This window comes from Anopheles funestus, chromosome 2RL (assembly GCF_943734845.2).
Source record: "Anopheles funestus chromosome 2RL, idAnoFuneDA-416_04, whole genome shotgun sequence".
In the NCBI taxonomy this organism is placed as follows: domain Eukaryota; kingdom Metazoa; phylum Arthropoda; class Insecta; order Diptera; family Culicidae; genus Anopheles; species Anopheles funestus.
The window spans coordinates 56,861,080-56,885,718 of NC_064598.1; the positions used below are offsets into that span (position 1 = coordinate 56,861,080).

The 24,639-nt window shown below is 36.4% G+C and overlaps 2 protein-coding genes across 2 annotated transcripts in view; both read right to left on the reverse strand.

Annotated features, from left to right (window-relative positions):
• LOC125760969 (cytochrome P450 306a1) overlaps nt 1-1,022 on the reverse strand; it is a 30,082-nt gene extending 29,060 nt beyond the window's left edge. Inside the window, exon 1 of the mRNA XM_049421630.1 lies at nt 926-1,022. The gene's annotated coding sequence lies outside the window, so the exon portion shown is untranslated. The remainder of the gene's footprint in view (nt 1-925) is intronic.
• On the reverse strand, nt 802-24,089 carry LOC125760978 (homeotic protein ocelliless). The gene is made up of 3 exons (XM_049421659.1): nt 23,194-24,089; nt 21,513-21,624; nt 802-3,093 (listed from the first exon to the last, which is right to left on the reverse strand). Exons 1-3 carry the CDS (start codon nt 23,398-23,400, stop codon nt 2,567-2,569), a joined length of 846 nt encoding a protein of 281 aa, XP_049277616.1. The 5' UTR covers nt 23,401-24,089; the 3' UTR covers nt 802-2,566.
• Between the last annotated feature and the right edge of the window lie 550 nt (nt 24,090-24,639).

Genomic DNA, 24,639 nt, shown 5'->3' on the forward strand with positions numbered 1-24,639 from the left:
TGAAAATTGTTTATATTTCACTGTGTGTCTTTTAGTATAACGATAATACTTTTCCGTCATTTTACACCATATTTTAAAACCGATTTATTGAAACAAATATTGCAAAAAGCTTAGTAATGTTAATGTTTGATGCTAAAAATGTGTGCATGCTTTTAAATTGAGCATAAATCGATTAACAAGAAATATGAAGCCCACTATTGGCATAATTGGTGCTATAGCCGTTATTGGATCGCTTTCTCTAGTAAGCCACGCAGCATGAATACAATTTAAGAACTAATTAGCATACTGCAAGCGTGCAATTAAAAACTATTTGTAATACTCTCGTTTGAAAAAATGTTCAATTAGTATCAAAGCCTTTTGATATAATCTTCAATAAACCTGAAAACATTGTTTAAAATATATGATTAAAAAATATTAGGTACCCGATGCACGAATCATCCGATCATTCATAGACAATTGATTGATGATTTATAAAGTTGATATTTAAAAAAAATGTGAAACTGCTGTAAGCAAATATTATATCCCTAAAGCGTTCTCACTCAAATCCTAACATAGTACATGTACATATATATATATGGCAAGTAGAACCAAAGTATGAAATAGAGCACCGCTGTGTGAGTCGTACGCATTTGACACCACTCACTTCCAGTCATTTGTTTCTTTTAGAAGAATTGATCGCAAACGACGTCGTATGCGAGATTGCAGACTTTCAAAGTAAATGGCTATAAAATTGACTTTGCTTTATTGTAGTAGTCGTTAAATCTTTAATCAAATCATGCAATTAATCTGATTCTTCATAACTACATTATACAAAATTTTATTACGAACAATATACAATATACCACGAATAATTTTACTTATCAGTAAAATTGCACCAGCTAAGTACCAAACTATACAATTAAACTTATTTCCTGTAGAATCATACCTTTAATGTGTATCACTTTATTCACAATACGATATCACTTTATGCTCAAAGTAGGCAACCGGTCACATAACACGTCCAAATGGTACTGTTGATAAGTGCTCCACAGTAGCTGCAATATATTCAACCTTTCGGAACGAACTGTAAGGTAACACTTGAAAACGTTGCAAGTAGAACGAATGTAAGCTGATAAGAAAATGTGTGATACACTAGAATGAGGTCATATAAGTAATCTTGAACACCTCATCGAGTGTGTGATAGAGCTGTATAGAGAAAATTACTGTAATTTCTCGGTTAGAATTAATGACTAAAGTTTGTTTTTATTCTATGCGAGAGAGCACTATTGAATGATGATTCTTATTACGTATTGTTCTTAAAAGTTTAATACAATCATATTTCTTTCTACGCCCCTTGTCGGCATTTTCCTGCTAATAAAAATCGAATAATCAGTTCCGTTTTTAGGTGGTAGAGTGAGGAGGAGCGGAGGAGGAGAGGCGAAAAGTGAGAGTTAAACATATCTACAATCTAGAAAGAAACACAGAACGGGTATGAATTACTGTGTATAGTAGTTATCTGTTTCAAAAGCAAATTCGAATTCAATATTGATATTCAATATAATAATTCACTATTCAGTACTCTATTGTACTTTTCACGTCATTTTCAAATTACTCTATATTAGAAATTTTCTTATAATATTCCTCAAAGTTATTTTTGTCTGTTCGTCGATTTCGAAAGGCAGAATATCAAGGGAGCACTATACTCTGATACATATCACGTCGCTACATGGTCTTGGCGGTTGCGCACTGTTATAGACATAGCTTTTGTTTGTACCTTTATTTTTACTTTTTTCATAGAGTTAAAGAATATAAAGAATCAGACAGGGATACAATATATAACGCAATCACATGTGCACACAATTACTATGAGCGGTTAATTAAACCTCTGATTTTTTCCTTTTTATTAGTGATCCTAAATTTTGAAAAAGATCCAGATTGAGCAGGCTTGATTTCAAAGTAAAAGATGAAAGCCATTAAAATATGTTTTAATATCTTTTTTTATTTTAAATAACCTAAAATGTAACCAGCGGAAAGAATTTTCTAATACATAATTTTTTGCTCTCATTTCATTAAAGTAGAACGTACCACCTAAACGCTTATAAAACAAATTAAATTTAATTAATTCTGTCTGCTTATTTTTGGATTTAAAGTAAGAATCCCATGTACTGCTTTTCAATTGTATTATTTTTATTAGACATTATGATAGTAAAATGATGATCAAAATTAGTTATTACAATGCCATGAGAGATGCCATGAAAAACAATTAAAACATTCTATTTTTACAGTACAATAGTGAGAATTGCTGTGAGATGTTTATGGAAAGTTAATTTGGAACTCCAGGGAGATCTATTTAAATATAGGTTTAGCTGTGTGCGCAGACTCTGTCCAATCCGGACTTGAAAGATCACGTGCAACAGAGGAAAAACAAGCATAAATTGCGCGCTTACCACAACACAATACCATGTGTACGCTCGTCGTTCTTATATAGAATCATATGCTTCGCCCGTACAATGCTAGTAATGCGCAATGTAATTGCAAAACTACTGTTAATATTATTTTTAGCTTATTGTTATATGAAAGCTTAAGATCAATTTTTATTAACATTTGAATTGGAATAATCGATGCACCCTAAGTTACTAGTAAGATCTATTTCTTCAGAGTTACTAGATGTGTCGCTGGAGTTCGAATAGCTCATTTCTATATGCAACGGTCGTGTCTCTTTCCTGTTACTTCCTTTGTATATCTTACTTTCTTTGTGATGAAAACGATTATGTTCGAATGATAACTCATCGGGCTTTTGTTTAGAAGGACTGGTTTCATTGACGCATTGTTTTGCAACTAACTTCTCAATATTATTCGATTTGTTATGGTGTGCGAGCGTTAAATTACTACTGCCTCCTGAGCTGCCATCTCGATCGGTTGTACTTTGATAAGGTGATTGCGTAATAAATACTGTTTCTTGCATAAGTTCCTGGGTTGCTGTATTCTGCGTAGTCTTTGTATCGATTATTGTTTTATTTGTTTCATTATTATTATTATTATTACTATTGCTGTTATTGTTGTTGTTGGTGTTGATCACGGTGCTGTTGTTGGTTGCAGATTGCGACTCACAGGCTAATAACGAGATATAATGCAAAATATCAATGGTATCAGAACAAAATATATTTGTCAATTTTAACACTAGACTAGATAATTCAGAAGTCAATTTAAATAGTTGCTATCAATGTGAATTGCAGGTATCCCGTATATGTCATTTTCGCATGTATAGCACTAATCTTGTGTAATCCCGAACCGATATTTCTGGTTCATGCCTAAGTGGAAAAAATGACATCGAAAGAGCAAAAACATTTTGTATAAAACCACTAAAATATTTTTACATCAAACTTCTGTTAATTTTTCTTCCAGTCGACATGAAGAGTTTTTTTGTTTTTACCATTTTCCAGCAATTTCTAGCACTCTTGGTCTAATGTTAAAGGGATTTTTTTCTTTTAAATTGAATAAATTTACAGCTATTTCGCTATTTCAACTTTACACCCGCCATTTTATCACAAATCCCCATAAGGATCCGCCATTATAAGTACAGTGCAGAGTACCTTTTATCCGGGTGTCTCATCATCCGTGCTGCTCGGAAATGATAGTTCTAAAGGCGAATTGGCATATTAGCTGCAAAACCGCTTAGGCCCAGTAATAGAAGCCTTAATAGCGAAGGATTCAAATTTGCTCATGTCCGACCAAACAGAAAAGATTTATTTTGCAACGTCTAATTAAAAAAATCAACCATGATAAGAAAAAAATAGTTCACCCCTTACACTCTAAATACTAAACACTAACTGAAGTTCAGCTAGTTTTTACTCCATGCAGGGTAATTGCAACCTCTATCCATGAAATTTAGTTTCTGTTATGAAATGTATTATGTGATAAATGTTTTCTCTTTCATTAGTCGCGTTCACGTTGTATAAATCATGCGAGAGGTATTATAATGTAATCAGTGATTAGTGAAATTTATTATTAAAAAACTCACCCAGTACTATCAAGTGTTGTCTCTTGCGAGAGTTCATTACAATGTAATAATAATAAAATCAGGTCAACCAGACATATGGTAAGTTACTACATATATTTACACATTAGTTTAGATTTCAGTCAAGCCGTGCCTTATGAATAAAAGAATGTTTTAAATTTTTTGGTCCGGTTATCCGAATCCGACTACAATATTGTTTGAAGTACCATGGTAGGGTGATTCATATAATGTGTATTACATACAATGGTAGGGAAAAATGCGCTCTATATAATATTTAACATATAACTACTGTATGTAGGACAATTTGGTATAGCCGCCCTGCAGCTTTACTGCTGGTATAACCGGTACAAGATCAGCAGCGTTATGATGGCAGCACTTAAAGCTACACGTCTGCAGTGAAAGCGGGAGTTGCTAAGCACTCTCAAAAAAAGTCAAGTCCGTAACTAGTCTGGTGTCTGGGAATGAGACTGTCAAAGTCGAGATATGTGAAAAAATGATAGAAAAAATCATGTTTTTTTTGCAAATTTGAAATCAATGTAATTCAACAGGTACTGGACCGATTTTGATAACTTGTTGTGATTTTAATGGAAATTTAATATTCTTTATGCATATGTACAGGTTTGTGATTTGTCTTAAACTATCATTAAAATTTTGAAAATGTTTGCATAAAGCCCGTGAAATAATTTCATGTTTTTAAATTTAAAATGTTTTTAAATTTTCACTAGAACGCATTCTGGGAGTTTTGTCGAGTTGCGTCGACTCATTAGTATCACACAATATTTTTTTTTTCCATTAGTATCACACAATAGTGTAACATGTGTACTCTCATGTAGTGAAGAGATATTGTGCGAAAGTTTGCAAAAACGATTTTTATGATACTTTTTAGAAAATTAACTTTTTTGGGGACTTACTGGGCGTCTCCATAAGCCATTGATTTTGATACAGGGGTTTGATCAGAAAATATTTATTTATTAACATTTGCCTAATTATTCCTAATTATTATTCGGGTAACACATTAGGTTGGATGGTATGGCCGCAGTAGGGTTATAACAATATTTTAAGGAGTTCCATATCAATAAGTATTGTATGATCTATTGGAAGTATGAGGTATTTATAATCTGTATCACGAAAAGATAATGCTTCATTATACCTCTCAAAGTATACAGTTTGTATTAGTTCTCTTGTATATAAACATGCGTAAAAAATTACGCTCTTAATTTTTATAGTTTTCATTGAAGTGTCAAGATGGTGTCGAGCTACAAAGATATCTATTAGCATTTCCATAGTGATTAAAATTGAGCTATTCAAGCCCTGAAATTTATTCAGAACAAAGTTAGCATTAAAAAACTGAAACAAAAATGGTTTCTTATGAATTGGAGAACATGATTTATTCTGTTTATTTCAAGAGAAGGAATGTTCAATATTACAAATTGTTGTATTTGCATCGTTAACAACTGGTTTCGAAAATAATATGGAAAAGTAAAGGTTGAAAACCAAGAACGGGCCTGACTTAAAAAATGTTGTTTTGATGCTAAATCGAATATTGAAAAAAATTTGGGAAGCACGCTCCCCACGGATTTGTAAGACATTGCTGCTTGAAGAAGTTATGACTGTATTAGATACACTAAATATAAGTTTTGAAGGTGATACCAAAATCATTACCAATTGTTAATCTTTACCTAATCAACACGATTGAACCATAATACCATTGAACATATCTAGATGTCGTTACAATAACTCCCTCTAAAAGACCAGGCCCCTCCATTACCTCAGCTAGCGCGCGACGATAGATAACAACCTTTAATCTCGTACCTCTGATCACGATATTTTTGCCTAACTTTATAAGACCCTTATACAGGTGGAGATCCTAACATCAAGAGCCTGGAGCAATATTGCACTAGTATGGTGGTTTTTTAGTGATGTGTATTCGACGGGTGAAAAATTACCTATAATTGTTGTACCGAAGAACCCAAAACAGGAGTTAATAACAACTTGGTAAACCAAATGATTATGATGATGATGATGAATGATTAATTAATTAATGCAATTGTTTTATTATTATTTTTAATTAATTAATTAATAAAAACAACGAAACAAAAAGTTAACATGACTGTCGGACTGATCACCGCAACAATGATGGTAATGATGATCAGGTTAATAATTTCCGTGTTGCAAGATCACAATCAAGAAGATGGTGGCAATAATAAAGACGGTCCATGTTTTATCGTTCACTAAGTTTCGATGCACAAATAGGAAAGTACATATATATCTAGATAGAATCTTTATCTATATATCCAAAAATTATTTCCTCATATCCTCCGACAGACATAGAAAGGCGCGCGAATTTTTTTAGAACAATTTTCCGAGTTGTAGTTATTTTTCAATGTATTTTTTTTCAGCCCCTCAAATATATCAAAGAGGTTAATAAATATCACGAACATTATTGTTTGTGTAATAATGAAGTGGCTCGCTCAGCAACATATCTTTCTGGAGAGTTTTCCTATTCCAGCAATACGGTAAGGCCTTTTTTATTATTAGAAGATTTATTATTGTAAGATTTTTTATTATTACGCGAAAAACTATCTCTGAAGGCATAATACGAACACATCGGTATACATCCTCGGTACAAACCGTAAGCACAACGCACATGCGTCACCACTAAAATGGCTACGCCGAATAATCGTGGTCACTGTGGGGATAATGCGTCTTTTCCGAGTCAGGATATTCTGAGCCCTTCCGATGGCTGGCTAGCTGACCATTGGCACGTTAGTCAGCTGGGAACAAATATTGCGATAAAATTATTCTTTAGGATATTTTATGTTTTTATGGATTTTTATCATTGATAGAGATAAAAAATGCATTTTGGGTTTAGTTCAGACCAAAATCACCAGATGACGCTCAATAAATTGGTGTTTTCGGACGTTTTTCATGAGTTTTCTTCTGACAATGATAATTTTTTCAATTGTAAGGGGTTCTAGTAACGGTTTTTTTTGCTTTTAATACTTTATATAATAGCAATGGTTTACTTTTTTATTCATTTTGAGAGGTACAAAGATGTTTTTACTACTATTTTGGGGTTTTCGGTACGACAATTATAACTAATTTTTCATCTGTCGGACACACATGTCTAAAATCACACCAAACTAGTTGAATGTTGTTCAGGCTCTTCATCTCCGCCTATATCTAGCTAAGGATCTGTATAGGTAGGAAAAAATATCGATATCTCAGGTACCTTTAAAAAAAATAGCCAGAGTTAGTGGTGCCTGTTCCATATAGGCAGGTATTGTAACAACATCTAAAGTATGAACCGTGCGGTCATACTACTGCTTGCCAAATTTGTTTCAGTATTTGATTAAGCAACAAAAAACGTTTTAACAACATCTGGAAAGTCAGACTCGTTCTTCGTTTTCAACCTTTTAAGTAGCGAAATTGAATTGATTAATGGATCAGAGGAATAGAGAACGTTCATAATAATGTCCTTTAGGCTGGGAATACTTGAACATTTTCTAGCATGCTCTCGTCTGTCTCTTCTGTAAAATTTATAACGGCTTTCGGCTGCTTCTTCTCCCAACACCCCAATTGGTGCTGATGCATACAAGACAATTTCATCGACATGGGCTAAAACTTTGTGAACAGCAAAAGGCATTTTGTATATTTCAAAACCTTACAACGAGCTCTTCTTCAATCTATCAAACACGGCTCAATTTTCCCATGTCCAAAAAAACTTCTACATACATTTCCGGTTGTACTACTAGCCCTCGTTGTTCTACGTTCATCCACTTTTAATCCAAATTCTTTTCAAAACCAGTTGTTTACGATTCAAATACAACGGTTTGTAATATATTGTAACGTTCCATCTCTTGAAATCAGTTGTATACAAAATATGTAATAGACACTCTAAACACCGCACCCAGCAATGTAACGGAGAAATTTCAAAGTTCAAATTTTCAGGGTTAGCACAAAATCTATTTTATGCTAATCTAGCACTCTAAAATAACTAACACTTTTTCTTTTGTTTCTTTGACAAATTCTACTTCAATTGGCCGACAAAAACGTACACTTTGAGGTAGTAAATTGAGGCAAATTATATCCTCCTCATCCGAAGCAAACGAAAGGCGGATAGGACTTAACGCTGATACAAGTAAATCAGAAATCAGTTATCAGAAATGATGACGCCTTGTTAAGATCCCGGTTTACCTTTCATTACCCGCTATAGATACAGATTATTCTAATGGAATCCATACCTGATATGGAATCATACGTGATATAGAACACCTTCAAATAACTTTAAACCCCTACTGCGGCCATAACATCCCTCCTTATGTGTTACCCTAAAGTATGGATTGTTCAAAGCAAGTAATTTGTGCACCTGTTGACTGCCAACCGGCTGCAGAAAGCACAGGTAACCACACCAGGAACACACGTATCTGGGTGTAACACAAAGTACAGAACGCTACTATAAATAGAGTACAGGTTGAGGAAATATCAAGAACTATACCTTTAAAAAGGAAAGACAAACCAAAGGCAAATAAATAAATATTTTCTGATTAAATCGCTATATTAAGATCGATGCTTGATGGGGACGTCCAATACTTTATGTACTCGTTCTCAAAAAAAGTTAGTTTGAAAAAACTGTTATAAAAATCGCGTTCGCAAACTTTCGCACAATATCTCTTCACAACATGAAAATACACATGTTACACTATTATGTGGTACTAATGAGAGGACGCAACTCGACAAAACTCCTAGAATGGTTTCAAGTCAAAGTTTAAAGACATGATAGTTTTCACGGACAACGGACACGGTTTTCTGCAAACATTTTCAAAATGTAAGCTTAAATTCTACACAAATCAGAAACACGAAGATATATACATAAACAATATTGAAGTTCCTTTCTAAATCACAAAAAAATATCAAAATCGATCCAGTATTAGTTAGTTGATGTTTTGGATTTTTCTTAGTTTAATCCTGTAGATTGAAAAATTTTGTTTGGTTTGCCACTAGTTGAAAGTTGGTTTTTTTAATTTCGTCCCGGCAAGTTTCCATCGTAGCATCGATGCCATTTAATTTTATTTATACTTAATTGTTGCGGAAATTACCGCAGCATGGAACGTCGATAAATAAATAAAAAATAAAATAATTATTTATTTATTTTATTTATATTCCATGATCACGGCTTTAACGGTATTGTCAGCCACAGAAGGCTGAAGTAATTACAATTTTCACAAGGCACTTTCTTCTTGTCCTTTGCCATACTCGGTTAAATAAAATAATTATAATAACAAAACAAATTAAAATAATAGTCACCATAATGCGTAACGCGTAGAATGCTCCCTTACGCTTCAGACCCGATGCCGCGAGAGCGAGATGTGCTGCAAGCTTAGGGCGCTGCTACCCGGGTATTAAAATATGGGCATTTAAACTGCTCGAGCGGAAAACACTGCTGGAATCGGCAACCCCTATGTGCCTCTCGCGCGCCCGTATTCAAAAACGTATCGCGACCTCTCGTTCTGTTTTCCAATTTTTGAGCTTTTTCATGGTTTTTATGTAGGCGGGGCTGTAGCTCCGCTCTACAATTATAGTGTAAGACGTGTAACAGTGTGTGTCATGTCGCATGCTTCGCTGCATGGCAAACACGACGACACACGAACAACACCGAAGAGGACGACAAAAACACGATCCTTCACTGCACACTGGATTAGGGTGCGCGTACGATGCGGCAAACAGCGCAAGAAGAAAAAACGATCCTTCACTGCACTCAGGATTACAGTGTGCGCACGGCGAATGACGCAGCACAAAAGAAGCACAAAAGGAAGACGAAAACACTATCCTGTACCAACGCGTACAATATGTTTGACACTACCCGACAGACAAAGAGACCTAAAATTTGAGAGAATTACGGTAAAAGATCAAGAAGAACATGGAAAACGACGGCGAAACCCGAAAAAAAGCATGAAACCCTTGATTGTGTGTGTGAGCCGACAGAGTTTGTTGAAGCTAGAATTGTTTCCATCTCGTTCTGACCTACATTGTTATCCTGCGTCCTTACTCTAGCGTTCATCCCACACTGTGACGAGCTCAGTTTGCTGTGCGCTAAGTCCAGGGTGGACGTGTTGTGGGACTTAGCAAATTTTATATTTGTTTGTGCGTGAATGATGCGCGGAAGTTTGCAAGTATGCGCGATTGCTTTGTGCAGTGCAATATGCTGACCAGTGTTGTGATTTATGTAGAGTTGATGTGCCTTTTTATGCCATTAACGTGTGGTGTTAGTTTTTTCCCTACACTCCGTGCTTGCTTCGGCAAGCGCATTGAAATGTAGTGAGGGAAAAAACTTTCGGTGCATGTTGTGGAAACTTCTTCCCCTTTTTTCACGACTATGAATTCTGTTGGTGCTGTGTTTGGTGTGTGAATGTTTATGCGTGTTTTTTTGGTGACAAATAGTGTCAAACATATTGTACGCGTTGGTACAGGATAGTGTTTTCGTCTTCCTTTTGTGCTTCTTTTGTGCTGCGTCATTCGCCGTGCGCACACTGTAATCCTGTGTGCAGTGAAGGATCGTTTTTTCTTCTTGCGCTGTTTGCCGCATCGTACGCGCACCCTAATCCAGTGTGCAGTGAAGGATCGTGTTTTTGTCGTCCTCTTCGGTGTTGTTCGTGTGTCGTCGTGTTTGCCATGCAGCGAAGCATGCGACATGACACACACTGTTACACGTCTTACACTATAATTGTAGAGCGGAGCTACAGCCCCGCCTACTTAAAAATCAGGAAAAAGCTCAAAAAATCAAAAACAGAACGAGAGGTCGCGATACGTTTTTGAATAGGGGCGCGCGAGAGGCACATAGGGCTCATCGATTCCAGCAGTGGAAGCAATTCAAGCAGTTTAAATGGCCATATTTTGATACCCGGGTATCGCTATATAAATTCTACTCGTGCAGTAACGCAGCGTTACTGCAGTGTTGGTATACCGGTTTTTGTAAGCCAGTGTTGTAAAACTATAATTTGCCCAATATGAAAGCTCAATCAACAAACCCTGCATGATCACTAGGATTGGTTTCGTTTTTTGATTGTTGTACAAATCTAAACCTACTTCGACTTATCGAAATGTTAATCGATACGATCAAATGCTCAAAACGATGGTTTACGGTAGTACGATGCTAAATATTTCATAGTAGGCTGGCTCAACAAATGTTACAAGTGGTACGGTTTCCAGAGTGTGTTGGCCAAGTGAAAATAAGCAAAATCAACCACATTTTAACAGCAGCATATTAGTTTGAAGCAATTCCACGAAGATTTGGCATTTTTTAATTGCTGAGCGGGAATTGCTGAATGGTAGAGACGCGGGTTTGTACACCACAGAACGGGCGATCAAATCCTTTCCGGGCTAAACTTCCGTACGCAGGACAGACAGTCTCGCTACGGGTTAATAAAGCCAAGGAAAGTTAGCAATGGCTGGCCAAGACCTCTTCAAATTGTAGTGAATTTAAAAAAAGAAGAAGAGTAAATGGTGATGCCCATACAGGAGAAAAGGAATAGCTGGTGAAGATGGTGATAATATTAGCAGGACCGGGCAACCGGGCCACCGGGCCACCATTATCTACAGCAAATTTTGAAAAACAGTGAAAACATCCATTAATATACTGCGTTAAACTGATTTGATTGGCTGTTGGTAAGGGGTAAGAAATGGCACATCATGAAACCAAAACTGAAGAGACCTGAAGTGCATCTTAAACGGATTTTTTTAAGCCTTCCACTAACATCTTCAATGTTTGAATTATCCCTATTTTGGCGATTGTAGCAGAACTATTGTAAAGAAATTTTGACGGAGCCAAGATAATAAATTGGACATTTTAGATGGTTGAAAAGAAGCAATTAAAAACCACGATGGCCGGGTTGACATTGGCCTTTACCAACTTTGAAATCCTCAAAACGAACGAATAATTCTCAAATCGGTTATTAGGAGCTCGCGGTGAAGGCTAAGGAATGATTCGATTTGATGAAAAATTGTTTCACAGGTTATTTTTCCTTTTGGTTGTAGCAGATAAAATTCATCTTATGTTCGAAGCAAATTGGCATGTTTAGTCTGTAAGGCTGGATTTCACTGTAAGTATCGTAGTATCGCCAACGTAAGCCGTAATTACATCAGAACATTTTCAGCATGATAAAAAAACTTCTACTAGATGTGACGAAAACTCCATAGAACATACCTCGGCATTACGTAGATCTGTTGTGTAGCCATGTAACCGGGCCTATTAACTAGTTTACCACCAAAATACACGCTTGTGTATAAACTTAAAACACATAACATAAACTTAAGTTAATGTGTTTGGTGTATGAAACTTATAAACACATAAACTTTCATACACCAAACACTGCACCAACTGAATTCATCGTCGTGTGAAAAGGGGAAGAAGTTTCCACAACATGCACCGAAAGTTTTTTCCATCACTACATTTCAATGCGCTTGCCGAAGCAAGCACGGAGTGAAGGGAAAAAACTAACACCACACGTTAATGGCATGAAAAGGCACATCAACTCTACATAAATCACAACACTGGTCAGCATATTGCACTGCACAAAGCAATCGCGCATACTTGCAAACTTCCGCGCATCATTCACGCACAAACAAATATAAAATTTGCTAAGTCCCATAACACGTCCACCCTGGACTTAGCGCACAGCAAACTGAGCTCGTCACAGTGTGGGATGAACGCTAGAGTAAGGACGCAGGATAAACAATGTAGGTCAGAACGAGATGGAAACAATTCTAGCTTCAACAAACTCTGTCGGCTCACACACACAACCAAGGGTTTCATACTTTTTTTCGGGTTTCGCCGTCGTTTTCCATGTTCTTCTTGATCTTTTACCGTAATTCTCTCAAATTTGAGGTCTCTTTGTCTGTCGGGTAGCTAACTGATAATAATCACCCGGTGTGCAAAGAGCGAGAGAAATGAACAATTTTGGTCCCATGACAGGTAGTTTCGGTAAAAGTTTCGAAAAAAGTTGATCGCGACGGGTTTCCTCTCCGAAACGTGACTATTTTCAGAGCGGATCCGTGTTATTTACACGAGGGGGTTTTTGATTGTATGGTCGCGTACACATTACGGCTCATGAGACGTTCAAAAAAGCCGAAGTCATACAAAATTTCAAAAAAATTGGGTCCTGTCCTGGGTGGGCAAAATTGTTGAACATCTACAACTCTGCGGAACAGCACCCGCGTTTGGGGCCGCGTCGGGTGTTCACAGGGTAAATGGAAATGTTGAAATGTTGTGAATTTTGTCGTTCTCAGCGACACAAAAAGAGCCAAACCTCGGGAGAAACATTCAGTGTTTCATTGTCTGTAGACAATTTATTCATGACATTAATGACTTCTTCACCCATATTAAGAAACATCTGTGATTTTCGGTAGGATTCTTGAAAAATCGGTAGTTTCGGGGTGCTTGTCTGTGAATCGGTAGGCTAATCAAAAATCGGTAGGAATACAGATAAATCGGTAGTTCTGGTCACACTGCTCTTTACCTACTTTGGTCAACAGTACCACCCGACCAGCCAAACCAACATGCTTTCTCGCTTTGGCAGGTTTGATTGTTCATAAGATAGAACGAGAAGGTATGTTGATATTGCTACCCGGGCAGCATAGCGAGAGGAAACAAGCATGCTGAGCTTTTTGACAGACCCAACAGAGTGTCCGTTGGGTGTGCTGTTGGACCTCTACACATACTGTTACAAAATTGACCTTTTTTGTTATAAGGGATACTGTCAAAAAATGATCTTTTTTTGTTATGCGGGCAGCTTAATTTCGATTTAGAAAAAAGTTTCAACCACACCAAGGCTCAAGCTATATACCATAGTGCAACTTCAGAAACAAAACAACATACAGGGAAACACACATGATAAGCTGCGGAGAGCCCACTTTTGGAAATCGCGCAAACGAATATGAAAGTGCGGAAGGATGATACGGAAACACCCAATATGTTAGCAAATCGCCCAATATAGATACGAAATCGCGTGCAATTGATATAAAATGTCAGATTGGCGAGGCGGTTTGAATGCTGGGTATATACTTGTCGGTTCGAGAGTTGAAAAATGTAAACAAATATTTTAAAATAATTTTTAAACTATATTACGTAGTTTGTGGTACGGTGGCGGTGGCCGGCGTACCTTTCCGAGATCGTTCTTTAAGCGTGCGTATTAAATCCAACTTCGCGCGCCACGCCATAAAATTGTGTGGCGTACATTTTCCGATCCTCGATGGTCGTCGGTGCGTTACGCCGCTCCGGTATTAGCTTCACCATCTTCAAGGGGTAGTTGAAGCCTTTTATTTCCCTCGCTAGAAACTCGCACACCGTGTTCCTGCAACAATTTTTGTGCGAGTGATTTTAGCGTCACCGTACAATCGTCATTGACCCAGCATTGAATATCGCTTATGGCTTGCTGCGATAATATTTTCTGCCCATTGCCACCACGTTTCTTGGCTTCGACCTGAAATGCTGTTTGGTATTTTTTGACAATACCGTAAACTGTCGTTAGTTTTATATTCAGCATTTGGCTAATGGCAGCATGAGTTGCTCCATTTTCATACGTTGTTACCACGCGCTCTATCTTCGTTGCTCGTAGTCTTTCGACGTCGAAGTGCTTGCACTGCCCCGTTCGCACTTTGAGCTAGTTCAGAGCTTTGGCTAGAGCTCATGTTTGCTTATATAAAATTAAAAATTGCCGATTTTAGTTACAGTTAGTTTGCCTCAGTCCTTTGCTCAATTGTAACTTACTTTACTCTTACACGGTACGTTCTTGAAGCAAAAATTCATCGGCAAAGAAATTACTCCTTTCGTACTCAAGCGCCTGCAAGACATGAAAAGGCACGGAAATTTTAAACTTTTACACTATTTTAAATGAACTATTGCACTATTTTAAACGTATACATACCTTCAGGGGCATGATTGTATACACCAAAAACTAACGTACGTTATGCTATTTTGTAAATATCCACAAAGCACACAAAATTTGCCAAAGATTAATCCGTAAAACTGTAGACGCTTCGCTTGTAGACCAATATGAAATATTTTCTATATCCCAACGAATTTTAGCCTTCTCAACAGAACAGTTTTGAACACGGGTGTATATAGGCACTGGTTTAAATCTCCAATTTGAATTTTAGCATGTTTTTGAAATACAGTTTACAGTTATAGTTCGCAATTTCAGTTTGAGCGAGATAATATTATAATTATATTATTAAACAATAATTTTGATACGATTTTCGAATGCACCAACTACTTAATTTAATTAAAAATTATTTTAAAAATATTTGTTTACATTTTTCAACTCTCGAACCGACAAGTATATACCCAGCATTCAATCCGCCTCGCCAATCTGACATTTTATATCAATTGCACGCGATTTCGTATCTATATTGGGCGATTTGCTAACATATTGGGTGTTTCCGTATCATCCTTCCGCACTTTCATATTCGCTTGCGCGATTTCCAAAAGTGGGCTCTCCGCAGCTTATCATGTGTGTTTCCCTGTAAGAGTTCATTAAAACACATTGACCCGTATTTTGGCAAAACCTTAAAAGAAGTAAAAGTAAATAATTATGCTCAAGTAGTTAGCAACGCTAACGTATTCGACATGCGGCATGAAAGAACTATTGTATCAGCGCTGCGCGACGACAGTTTTAATTGATATGATATAATATGAATAGTAAGCATTTTTGTTCGGTTCAACGACCAGGGCAATTGTGCTTTAACACGTTGACTGCCACATCACCCATTTCGTGGGTGATACAAACACTTCCCAGGGGCCACATCACCCAACTTCTGGGTGATGACACGTTCTGGTTTTCTCTCTTTGTCTAAGTCCCATTATCTAAAAATATCTGGAGAGCAAATTCATCACATACACTATCATTAACATTGTAATTATCAGACTCAGAATCAGAAGACAGAAGAAGTTTCCATGAAATTAACAAAACAAACGACATCATAAAATCGGTTCAAAGAGCGATTTGGTGGCCTGACGGGCAATTTACTGAACATGTACCATGGCAGTCAACGTGTTAAAGCTTATAAAATAGACTCAGCAGAATCATGAACAGATAGGTTGAAACATGTTTCGTCAATCTTTGCAAACAAACAAAATCAAGCAATCCAAGTATATGAATAAATAAAGCGAACGAGCCGTGAAGCAGAAAGATTCGACTGGGCGAAGAGATCGATTGGACCTTCATGGACTTGAGAAGTTCAACAAACACAAATAGTTCGAAGTTCTTACCATCAGTGAAATAATAAAAAGTTTTTAACCTTACATCACATTGATGTTACACTCCCCATCCATCTGACAAAATCAGTAGAACGTTATTTTTTCCGTTCTCATGAAACCGTGCATTTTAAACCGCGGTATATCCATTCAATGTTGACACGGATCTTCCAGTTGGTGGCACACGACAACTTTTCCAAAGCGTTGCTATACCACGCTATTCCGATCTACTATCGGTACGTTAAACCAACTCCGAATCAGTAGCAACCGTGACAGGAACCGGGAACAAAGCACTGGATCCGTTTCACGCCTATCGAGAACAACCGGGCCGAATGGTGTCCTGTAACAGGCACGTGATGAAACCCTACTGCTTGCGGTTAATTCTTTGCTATCATATGGATCACGGATCTCGATATTATCCACCTTAAACCGCCTCAGCAACGAAGAGTTCATGGTGTACGAAACGGTCACGGCGGCAATTGATCGACAATTGGCAGCAGTGGCGACGACGTCGGACGTGACCAATGATTCTTCTGTTTGGATGGCCCAGGCGGCCACACACACATAGCCGCAACCGCAGCAAGCGGCGTACCAGCACTGTTGCTTACAAGAGGGAAAACGGTGCACTCCAGGTTCAAGTTGGCGCTGGACTTAAACGAATCTTCTTGTTGTAGCATTACAGTTCAGTCGAAACGGGTCAAGTTGATCCGACAGGCAACGCTGATCGTTTGGGATGGTACTCTCTCGAAGCAGTCGATTAATCCTTTCAGGACATAACGGGTGTGCAGCGGGAAGGCGTACCCACTGCGATGACGATCTTTTGCCAGCCTAAATCCAGCCAGTTCAAGGAGGGGTTTAGTGAGTATGTATGTCACACTACATAGGCCCTGGTGTTTTTAGAAGATTTCCCTGTCCGTCAACAAAAAAAACTGTCACACACATTTCCCATCACTTTACGGTAAGAGGCAATCAATCTCTTTGCTATTATGCTTACATTTAATTTTCCATTCCTTCAATGTGCACCGGATATCCACTAACAACGTTTGGCTACCAGAATCCGGAACAATGCGGCTGCTAAATACCAGCGATATAAGTTTACTTAGTTCTTTACTGTCCTTATTGCATTTCCATTTCATGCGGACCCCGCAATACTAGACAACTGAACTGATCAGGCCCCCCGCAATACCAGACCGGGTCTCTTAAGCTACTTACTGCAGTTTTCGCATAGATGTGTTCACCAGTCAGCGTTGTAAAAATTTAATTTGTCAATGTGATAGTTCGACTATTGAACCCTGCCAGTTCACTAGATTGCAAGAATTTCGTGATTTAAGACGTTTTTCATAAGTTTCCTTCTAATGGTAATATATTTTGCAATTGTAAGTGGTTCTAGTTTCAGGTTTTCGTTTTTAATGCTTTAATGACTTTTGTTTGTATTCGTTTTCAAGGGAACAAATTTGTTTTAGTTGTAAGACAACTATAGGTAATTTTTTACCCGTCGGATACACATCACTTAAACCACCCAAAACGTTTTAGTTTTAGATAATTTCAAACCAAATTAGTTGAATATTGCTTCAGGCTCTTCATCTACATCCGTATGAGAATCTATATAGGTAGGCTAAAACAAGCAAGATCACAGGCCCTTTGATTAAAGATTGTTACCTACCGTTGCACGCTAGCTGAGGTAGAGGAGGGGTCTGGTTCTTTAGAGGGAGTTATTGTAACGACATGTAGATATGTTCACTGGTATTATGGTTCAATCGTATTGATTGGATGAAGATTAACAATTATTAATGGTTTTGGTGTCATCTACAAAACTTATATTTAGTGTATCTAATACAGCCATAATTTCTTCAAGCAACACTGTCCTGTGGGCAAACTAGTGCTTCCCAAATTTGTTTCAATTTACGAATGACCACCAATAAACGTTTAAAACATCTGGAAAATCAGACTCGTTCTTGGTTTTCAACCTTTTACGTAGCTTTATACTTATACGTACTTTGTACGTACTTCCCGAATTATTTTCGAAACCAGTTGTTAACTTCCATCGTTAATAACAATTTGTAGTCATACGGCCTGGCCGTCCTAAGTGAAATAAAAAAAAAAACCAAAACAAAAATTTGCAATGTTGTTGAACGTTTCTTCGCTTGAAATAAGCAGAATAAATCATATTCCCCAATTCATCCGAAACCGTTTTTGTTTCAGTTTTTTACGCATCTTTATATACACGAGAACTAATACAAACCATCCAGCCTTATGTATTACTCGAAAGTATTGATTTTCAAAGCAAATACTTTTGTGCACTTGCCAACTGCCAGGCGACTGCAAAAAGCAAAGATAACCACGTATCAGGATGTAACACAAAGTACACAACGATAGTATAAGTACAGTACAGTTTGAGAAAATATCAAGAATCATACATTAAAAAGGGAAGACAAAGTAAAAGTAAATAAATAAATATTTTATGTTCAAACCACTGTATCAAAATCAATGGCATATGGGGACGCCCAGTACGTTCCCAAAAAAGTTAGTTAGTTAGTAGCAAAAAATCTATTGTGTGATACTAATGAGTCGACGCAACTCGACAAAACTCCCAGAATGCGTTCAAGTGAATGTATAAAAACATGAAATTTTTTCACGGGATTTTTGCATACTGTTTCAATTCATGCATAAAGAATATTAAATTTCCATTAAAATCACAACAAGTTATCAAAATCGGTCCAGTACCTATTGAATTACATTGTAATTACATTACATCATCATAATTTTTTTTATCATTTGTTCACAAATCTTGACTTTGACAGCCTTGTTCTCAGAAACCAGACTAGTTAGAGACTTGATTTTTTGGATTTATCTTCGTTTAATCTCATGGAATGAAAAACCGGGTTTGGTTTGCCACTAATTGAAAGTTGATTTTTTTTTAATTTCATCCCGGCAAATGTTTAACGTGGAGTGGTGTCGTTTTTGGTTGTTATATAAATCTTGTTATATTAAACTTATCGAAACGTGAATGGATTCGACCAATTTCTCAAAACAATGGTTTACGGTAGGACGATGCTAAATTTTTCGTAGTAGTCGGGCTCAACAAATGGTGCAAGTGGTTCAGTTTTGAGAATGAAATAGAGAAAACTAACAAAATCAACCGCATTATAACTCCAGAACATTACTTTGAAACAATTGCACGAAGATTTAACGTGGTGAGTGAAAATTGCTGAATTGTAGCGGCACACCATAGGACCGAGCATCAAATCCCGTCCGAGCCAAACCCCGGTGAAAACATCCATTAAAATACTCCATCAGGACCATAAGTTATACAAGACTAAAAATGCCAATACGACACAACAGTTTAGCTTTTAGGGCTTTAAAATGCCCAGAAAAACATAGCAGGATGTGTAAGTTTTCTATAATATAATAACAAATTTTTTTCTTATAGACCATAAAAGTAAGTAAACTATGAGTTTGGTTTTTTATATTGGTATTTTTTGAATTGTTTTCTAATACAAATTGCATTATAAAACTACCCAGAAAAGTAAATTCATAGATATTTATGATTTTCCTCGAAATAATTACGTGAACTTGTGAAGCACAAATGAACTTTGCACAAAATACATGTAATGTGTTTTTGGCGCAATAAAATTTTCGTTCGGAAAATTTGCCGCCTTCGACATGGATTTTATTTTGATATTTCGTTTAAAAAACATTGGTACAATAATATTTGAGCAATTGGTAACGATTTTTGTAGATGAGAAAAATGTTTCCCTTGGGCGAGAGGGTTAAACTGATCTCATTCGTTGTCGAAATATAACCAATACCCAATAAACAATAAACAATAAACAAAAGGGATAAGAAATTTTGGAATTTGCAGACATTTTATTCAAAAATTTACTATTTTTTATGGTTGTATAAAACGAAATACGTGTCATGCAGTCTGAAAATATTCCTTTTCGAAGATCGACCATACAATGGCATATCACGGAACGAGCATAGAGACGCCCCGTGCTAAGGCTAATTTCTAAGGCTTCCATTAAAATGTTTCGTTTTTGAATTATCGCTATTTTGGCGACTGTAGTAGAATTATTGCGCGCAATTCAATTATTCCCCTGCGCAAAACGATAGTAAATTGGAAATTTCCGATGAGTGAAAGAAGTAATTTCAATCCATGATGGCCGGGCTGACATTGACCATGATCTACTTTAGAATGCGCAAAAAGAACGTAAACATCACACTTAGTATCGTCAAAGTTTGACACAACACTAACCAAGTATTCCAATAGCTTAATAGTTGACTAAGTGCTACTTGGAATACGCAAGGGGTAATGGATAGTCCTCCGTGTGGGAAGGCCGTTTGAGGTTAGAACCCAGACGAATCCATGCCGATGAAAAGTAATGGCGAAGGAACCGTATCACCATATTGAATTGAAAAAAGATCTTCTACTTCATGGGAAGCAAACTCAAGAATGTATCGGTCAAGTGAACGTATTATTGTGAAGGTTCATCAAACAACGAAAACTAACAAAATCAACCACATGTTACCACTAGAACATGATTTGGGAGCAATTGAACAAAGATTTGACATTTTGTTATCGGTGAGTGGAAATTGCTGAATGTTAGCAACACCATAGCGCACTCTCCACCACCACAGGACCGGGGAACAAATCGCATCCTGGCCAACAACCCCGTACGTAGGACTGACTGATTGAGGTTGTAGTGCCACAAAAAAGGAGGATGAAATCAACACATTATGAAACCCTTAGTGTGCCTCAAAGACCTAAAAAAGACCATAAAAATCTTACAGTTTTGAAAATACCTTCTTTTAGCGATTGTAGTAGCATTGATGCCCTGGTCGTCCCTACGCTAATAAAAAAAACTAGAATTGATGTGCGCAATCCTGACGGAGACAAGCCGGTTGCGCAAAAGGGTGGTAAATTAGAAATTTTAGATGGTTCAAAAGAATCAATACCAAACCACGATGGCCCGGTTGACATTGGCCATGACCCACATTGGAATACGCAAAAAGAACAAATAATTGTCAAACCGAATCTCAGGATCTCGCGGTGAACATTTGTATAGTGTTTACTGAACTTGGAATCAAAAATGGAGGGGAATGTAACCAGTATTTAGATTGGTACTTTATTGTGCACATCATTGTATAAATAAGTTAATAAGGTTGGATTTTATTTTTGGTTCATTATGAAAGCCATTTTTAGCACAAATCAAAGTTTCACCCAATCTAACGAAATGTAGAAATGTTAATGTTATATGGATTTACCTATGATTATTTGTGCATTTCCCATGCTCAAACAACGCATACGCCATGCATCTTGTAATAATTGTAACCGCGCTTGTTTCCTCCATTTTGCTCGACGATTTTGGAACCAAACCTGAAACATAGTGAAGCGATTTGTTTCATTAGGAAGAATAATTGTGCCATGATTGAATTGTGTTCGTTAATTAGACAACGGGTAATTTGTTATATGTTAATTTTTGTTGTTGCTAGTATCATGAAAAATGTAGGCATGTAAATAAGTAGAAAATATCACGTGGCGTGTCAACAATTTGACGAAAACGGCGCCTGTTAAATAAACGGATTCTCTCGTAAAATGGATTGACTGTTCGGCTACATAGTATAAATAAGTCTTGTAACTCGATATGGGGCATGAATTCATAAATAACTAAACCAAGAAAAAGGATGTTGTTGTTACAGTTTTTAAATATTAGGTATTTGGGAATAGAATATTTGTTGCATTTATAGTTGAAACCAAAACAATTTCATGTTTTAATGATTTATTTCAACTACTGTTTTTTTAACAAAATTAAATAGACAATTATACCTAGATACATCAAATTTGTTGAAAAATTGATATGTTTTTCTTAATTGGTTTAAAAAAATTGCATGGTCACGCTTGTCAAACTCAGGCTACAGGTATCGACTTATATTACAATCCCAATCCACGCCTTGCTAGGTTTAACAACATCAGAAAAAATTTCTGATATTCAACAAATTATATGTCAAGTTTTATACCACAATACATTTATTGTTGGCCTAAAACATCATGAGTTGCGTGCAATGATAAGAACATTTTTTGGAAATTTTGATTTTCTACAATAAACTTCTAAAAATTTCTGGGATCACCGATGTATTATATAGCATATTCCAGTAAACAGTGGACGGTGTACACCAGAAACGTCCAGAACACGAGCCTCGGCGTAACAATTTTGTTTTTGTTAATAATGCATCGTCGTAGTATAGTAAAGTAAAGTATACTAGAGTTAACCTGGAGTTTGTAGCCGTATAATTGTAAAATTAAAAAAAAAACACAAATTACTCGACTTTGATTTATCATGGCCGCGTTTACATGAATGGGATCCCAAACTCAAAAACGTCTATAAGGCAATCAATTAGGGCAATTGTAAAACACAACAAGACTATCCAACAGGCGTTTTCATGTTCTTGTCCATACATAACATATGCATATAATTCTTCTTTTTGATCAATACGGCCAGGCCGTTCTACCTGGATACAAAAAAAATTCTTTTCGGCTTAACGACTTCTAAGGCCATGCAGGCCATTTCTGGCTTATTACACTTATTTTCAACAAGTAGCCAGGTAGTCAGCTGCCAGGTGATGGTTTTGAAAGGATTTGATATTCGGTCCTGTAGTGAGCGCCACAATCACAAACACCACCGGGGCAGCATAGCTCTTCAAACTATTGTAAACTTGTTACTTATACGTACTATAATGAAGAATAAAATTTCATATAAACACTGGACACATTCTGTTTTACACACACTAAAAGTTTTTTAGTAGACAGCGTTTTTTATAGATTAAAAAATATATTGAATGTGTCTGTATCTCCATTTGGGGGTTTCAACTAATAAATGAAATACTTGGAAAACGTATATGTGTTTCATCTTTTCTTCACATTTCAAAATAATTTGTTAATTATCACCTGAACTCGTGCTTCACTCAAATTAATCCGTAGTGCGACTTCTTCACGCAAAAACACATCTGGATAATGTGTTTTTTGAAACAACTGTTCTAATTCCTGAAGCTGTTGTGGTGTGAACGTGGTGCGATTCCGTCGCTGACGACGTCTACCAAACATGTATTCCGTGAGAAGATCTCCAGGCATTGGAGATAAAAATGGACCCGCCATCAACGGCTTTTTTTACACGGTTTTTAACGAAATTTTCGTTCGTAGAAGGAAATGCGATAGAATGACGCGATTGTTACACCTTTTAGATTTGCAAAAACACCTTACTATATAAACATCTAATCTGGATGGTGTCTGGAACAAAACTGATTCATTTTGATGATAAACATTACTCCTTACCATAAGCAAACCAACGTTATTCATTACTGTCTTTTTCACGCTGTTCTGTGTTTCCCCTTTTTACACGCCGTCTATCTCTCTTTATTATGTTCTACCTTACTTTACTCAGGATGCGGATCGGAATAAAACTGCATCCAGTGCAAGTGACATATTATTCACCACTACAAAAGAAACCCGAACATGTCCCTTTCGGTTTTTGCATTCATGATGGTAAATAATCCTACGAATGTTACCTGTTATGAAGTTACCATGCATACATTTTCCCCTATTTTCCATTGCCAAGTATGTTGTCTCGTTTTAATGAGATTATATCGTGTATACCTTTGATAAACTGTGCTTGTTTTAAACTTTTTTACAGAGAGTATAGAAAAATAAAACAGAGACAAATGGAACATTTTCCTATCGAGCTATTCTTCAAAACAGGCGAAAAGGAAGATTAATTGTGTACGTTGATTATTACATTTTTTTGTTCACAAAACGATGTACTAATATGAATCCACGTGTTGATTCTGGTTACATAGGTCGCATCACGTAGGTTATGAATACTTCCGAAATACATATGTATAAATATAAATATATATGTATATGAATGAATGAATCCTCTTTCCTCATATATATATTATTATCACATGTATAAGTATATAAATATTGTAAGTATATAAATATTAATATTATTATTAATATAAGTATATTATTATATTATTATATATATACATATACATATATATGTTTACTTTTATATATAGTATACATATACTTGTTTTCGGATTGGATAATAAAAAATTGATTACAATACGGCAGAGTGCCGTTATAGTTGAAAATAAATAGAAAAATAAAAACGTGAATGATTAAATATGATTCAATACATGATTTATTATATTGTTATGTATGACTTTCGATTGCGTCACAACAACGTTGCAGCCATCATTTCATTGAGATTCTTTTCATATATGCAATTCAATTTACTGTTCCTACTGACCGAGTATGCGCGCATTTACCTCAATAATAATAGAAATTAATGTTAGCGCTTGCGCTCGTATTGTTATGCTAACACTGATGCAA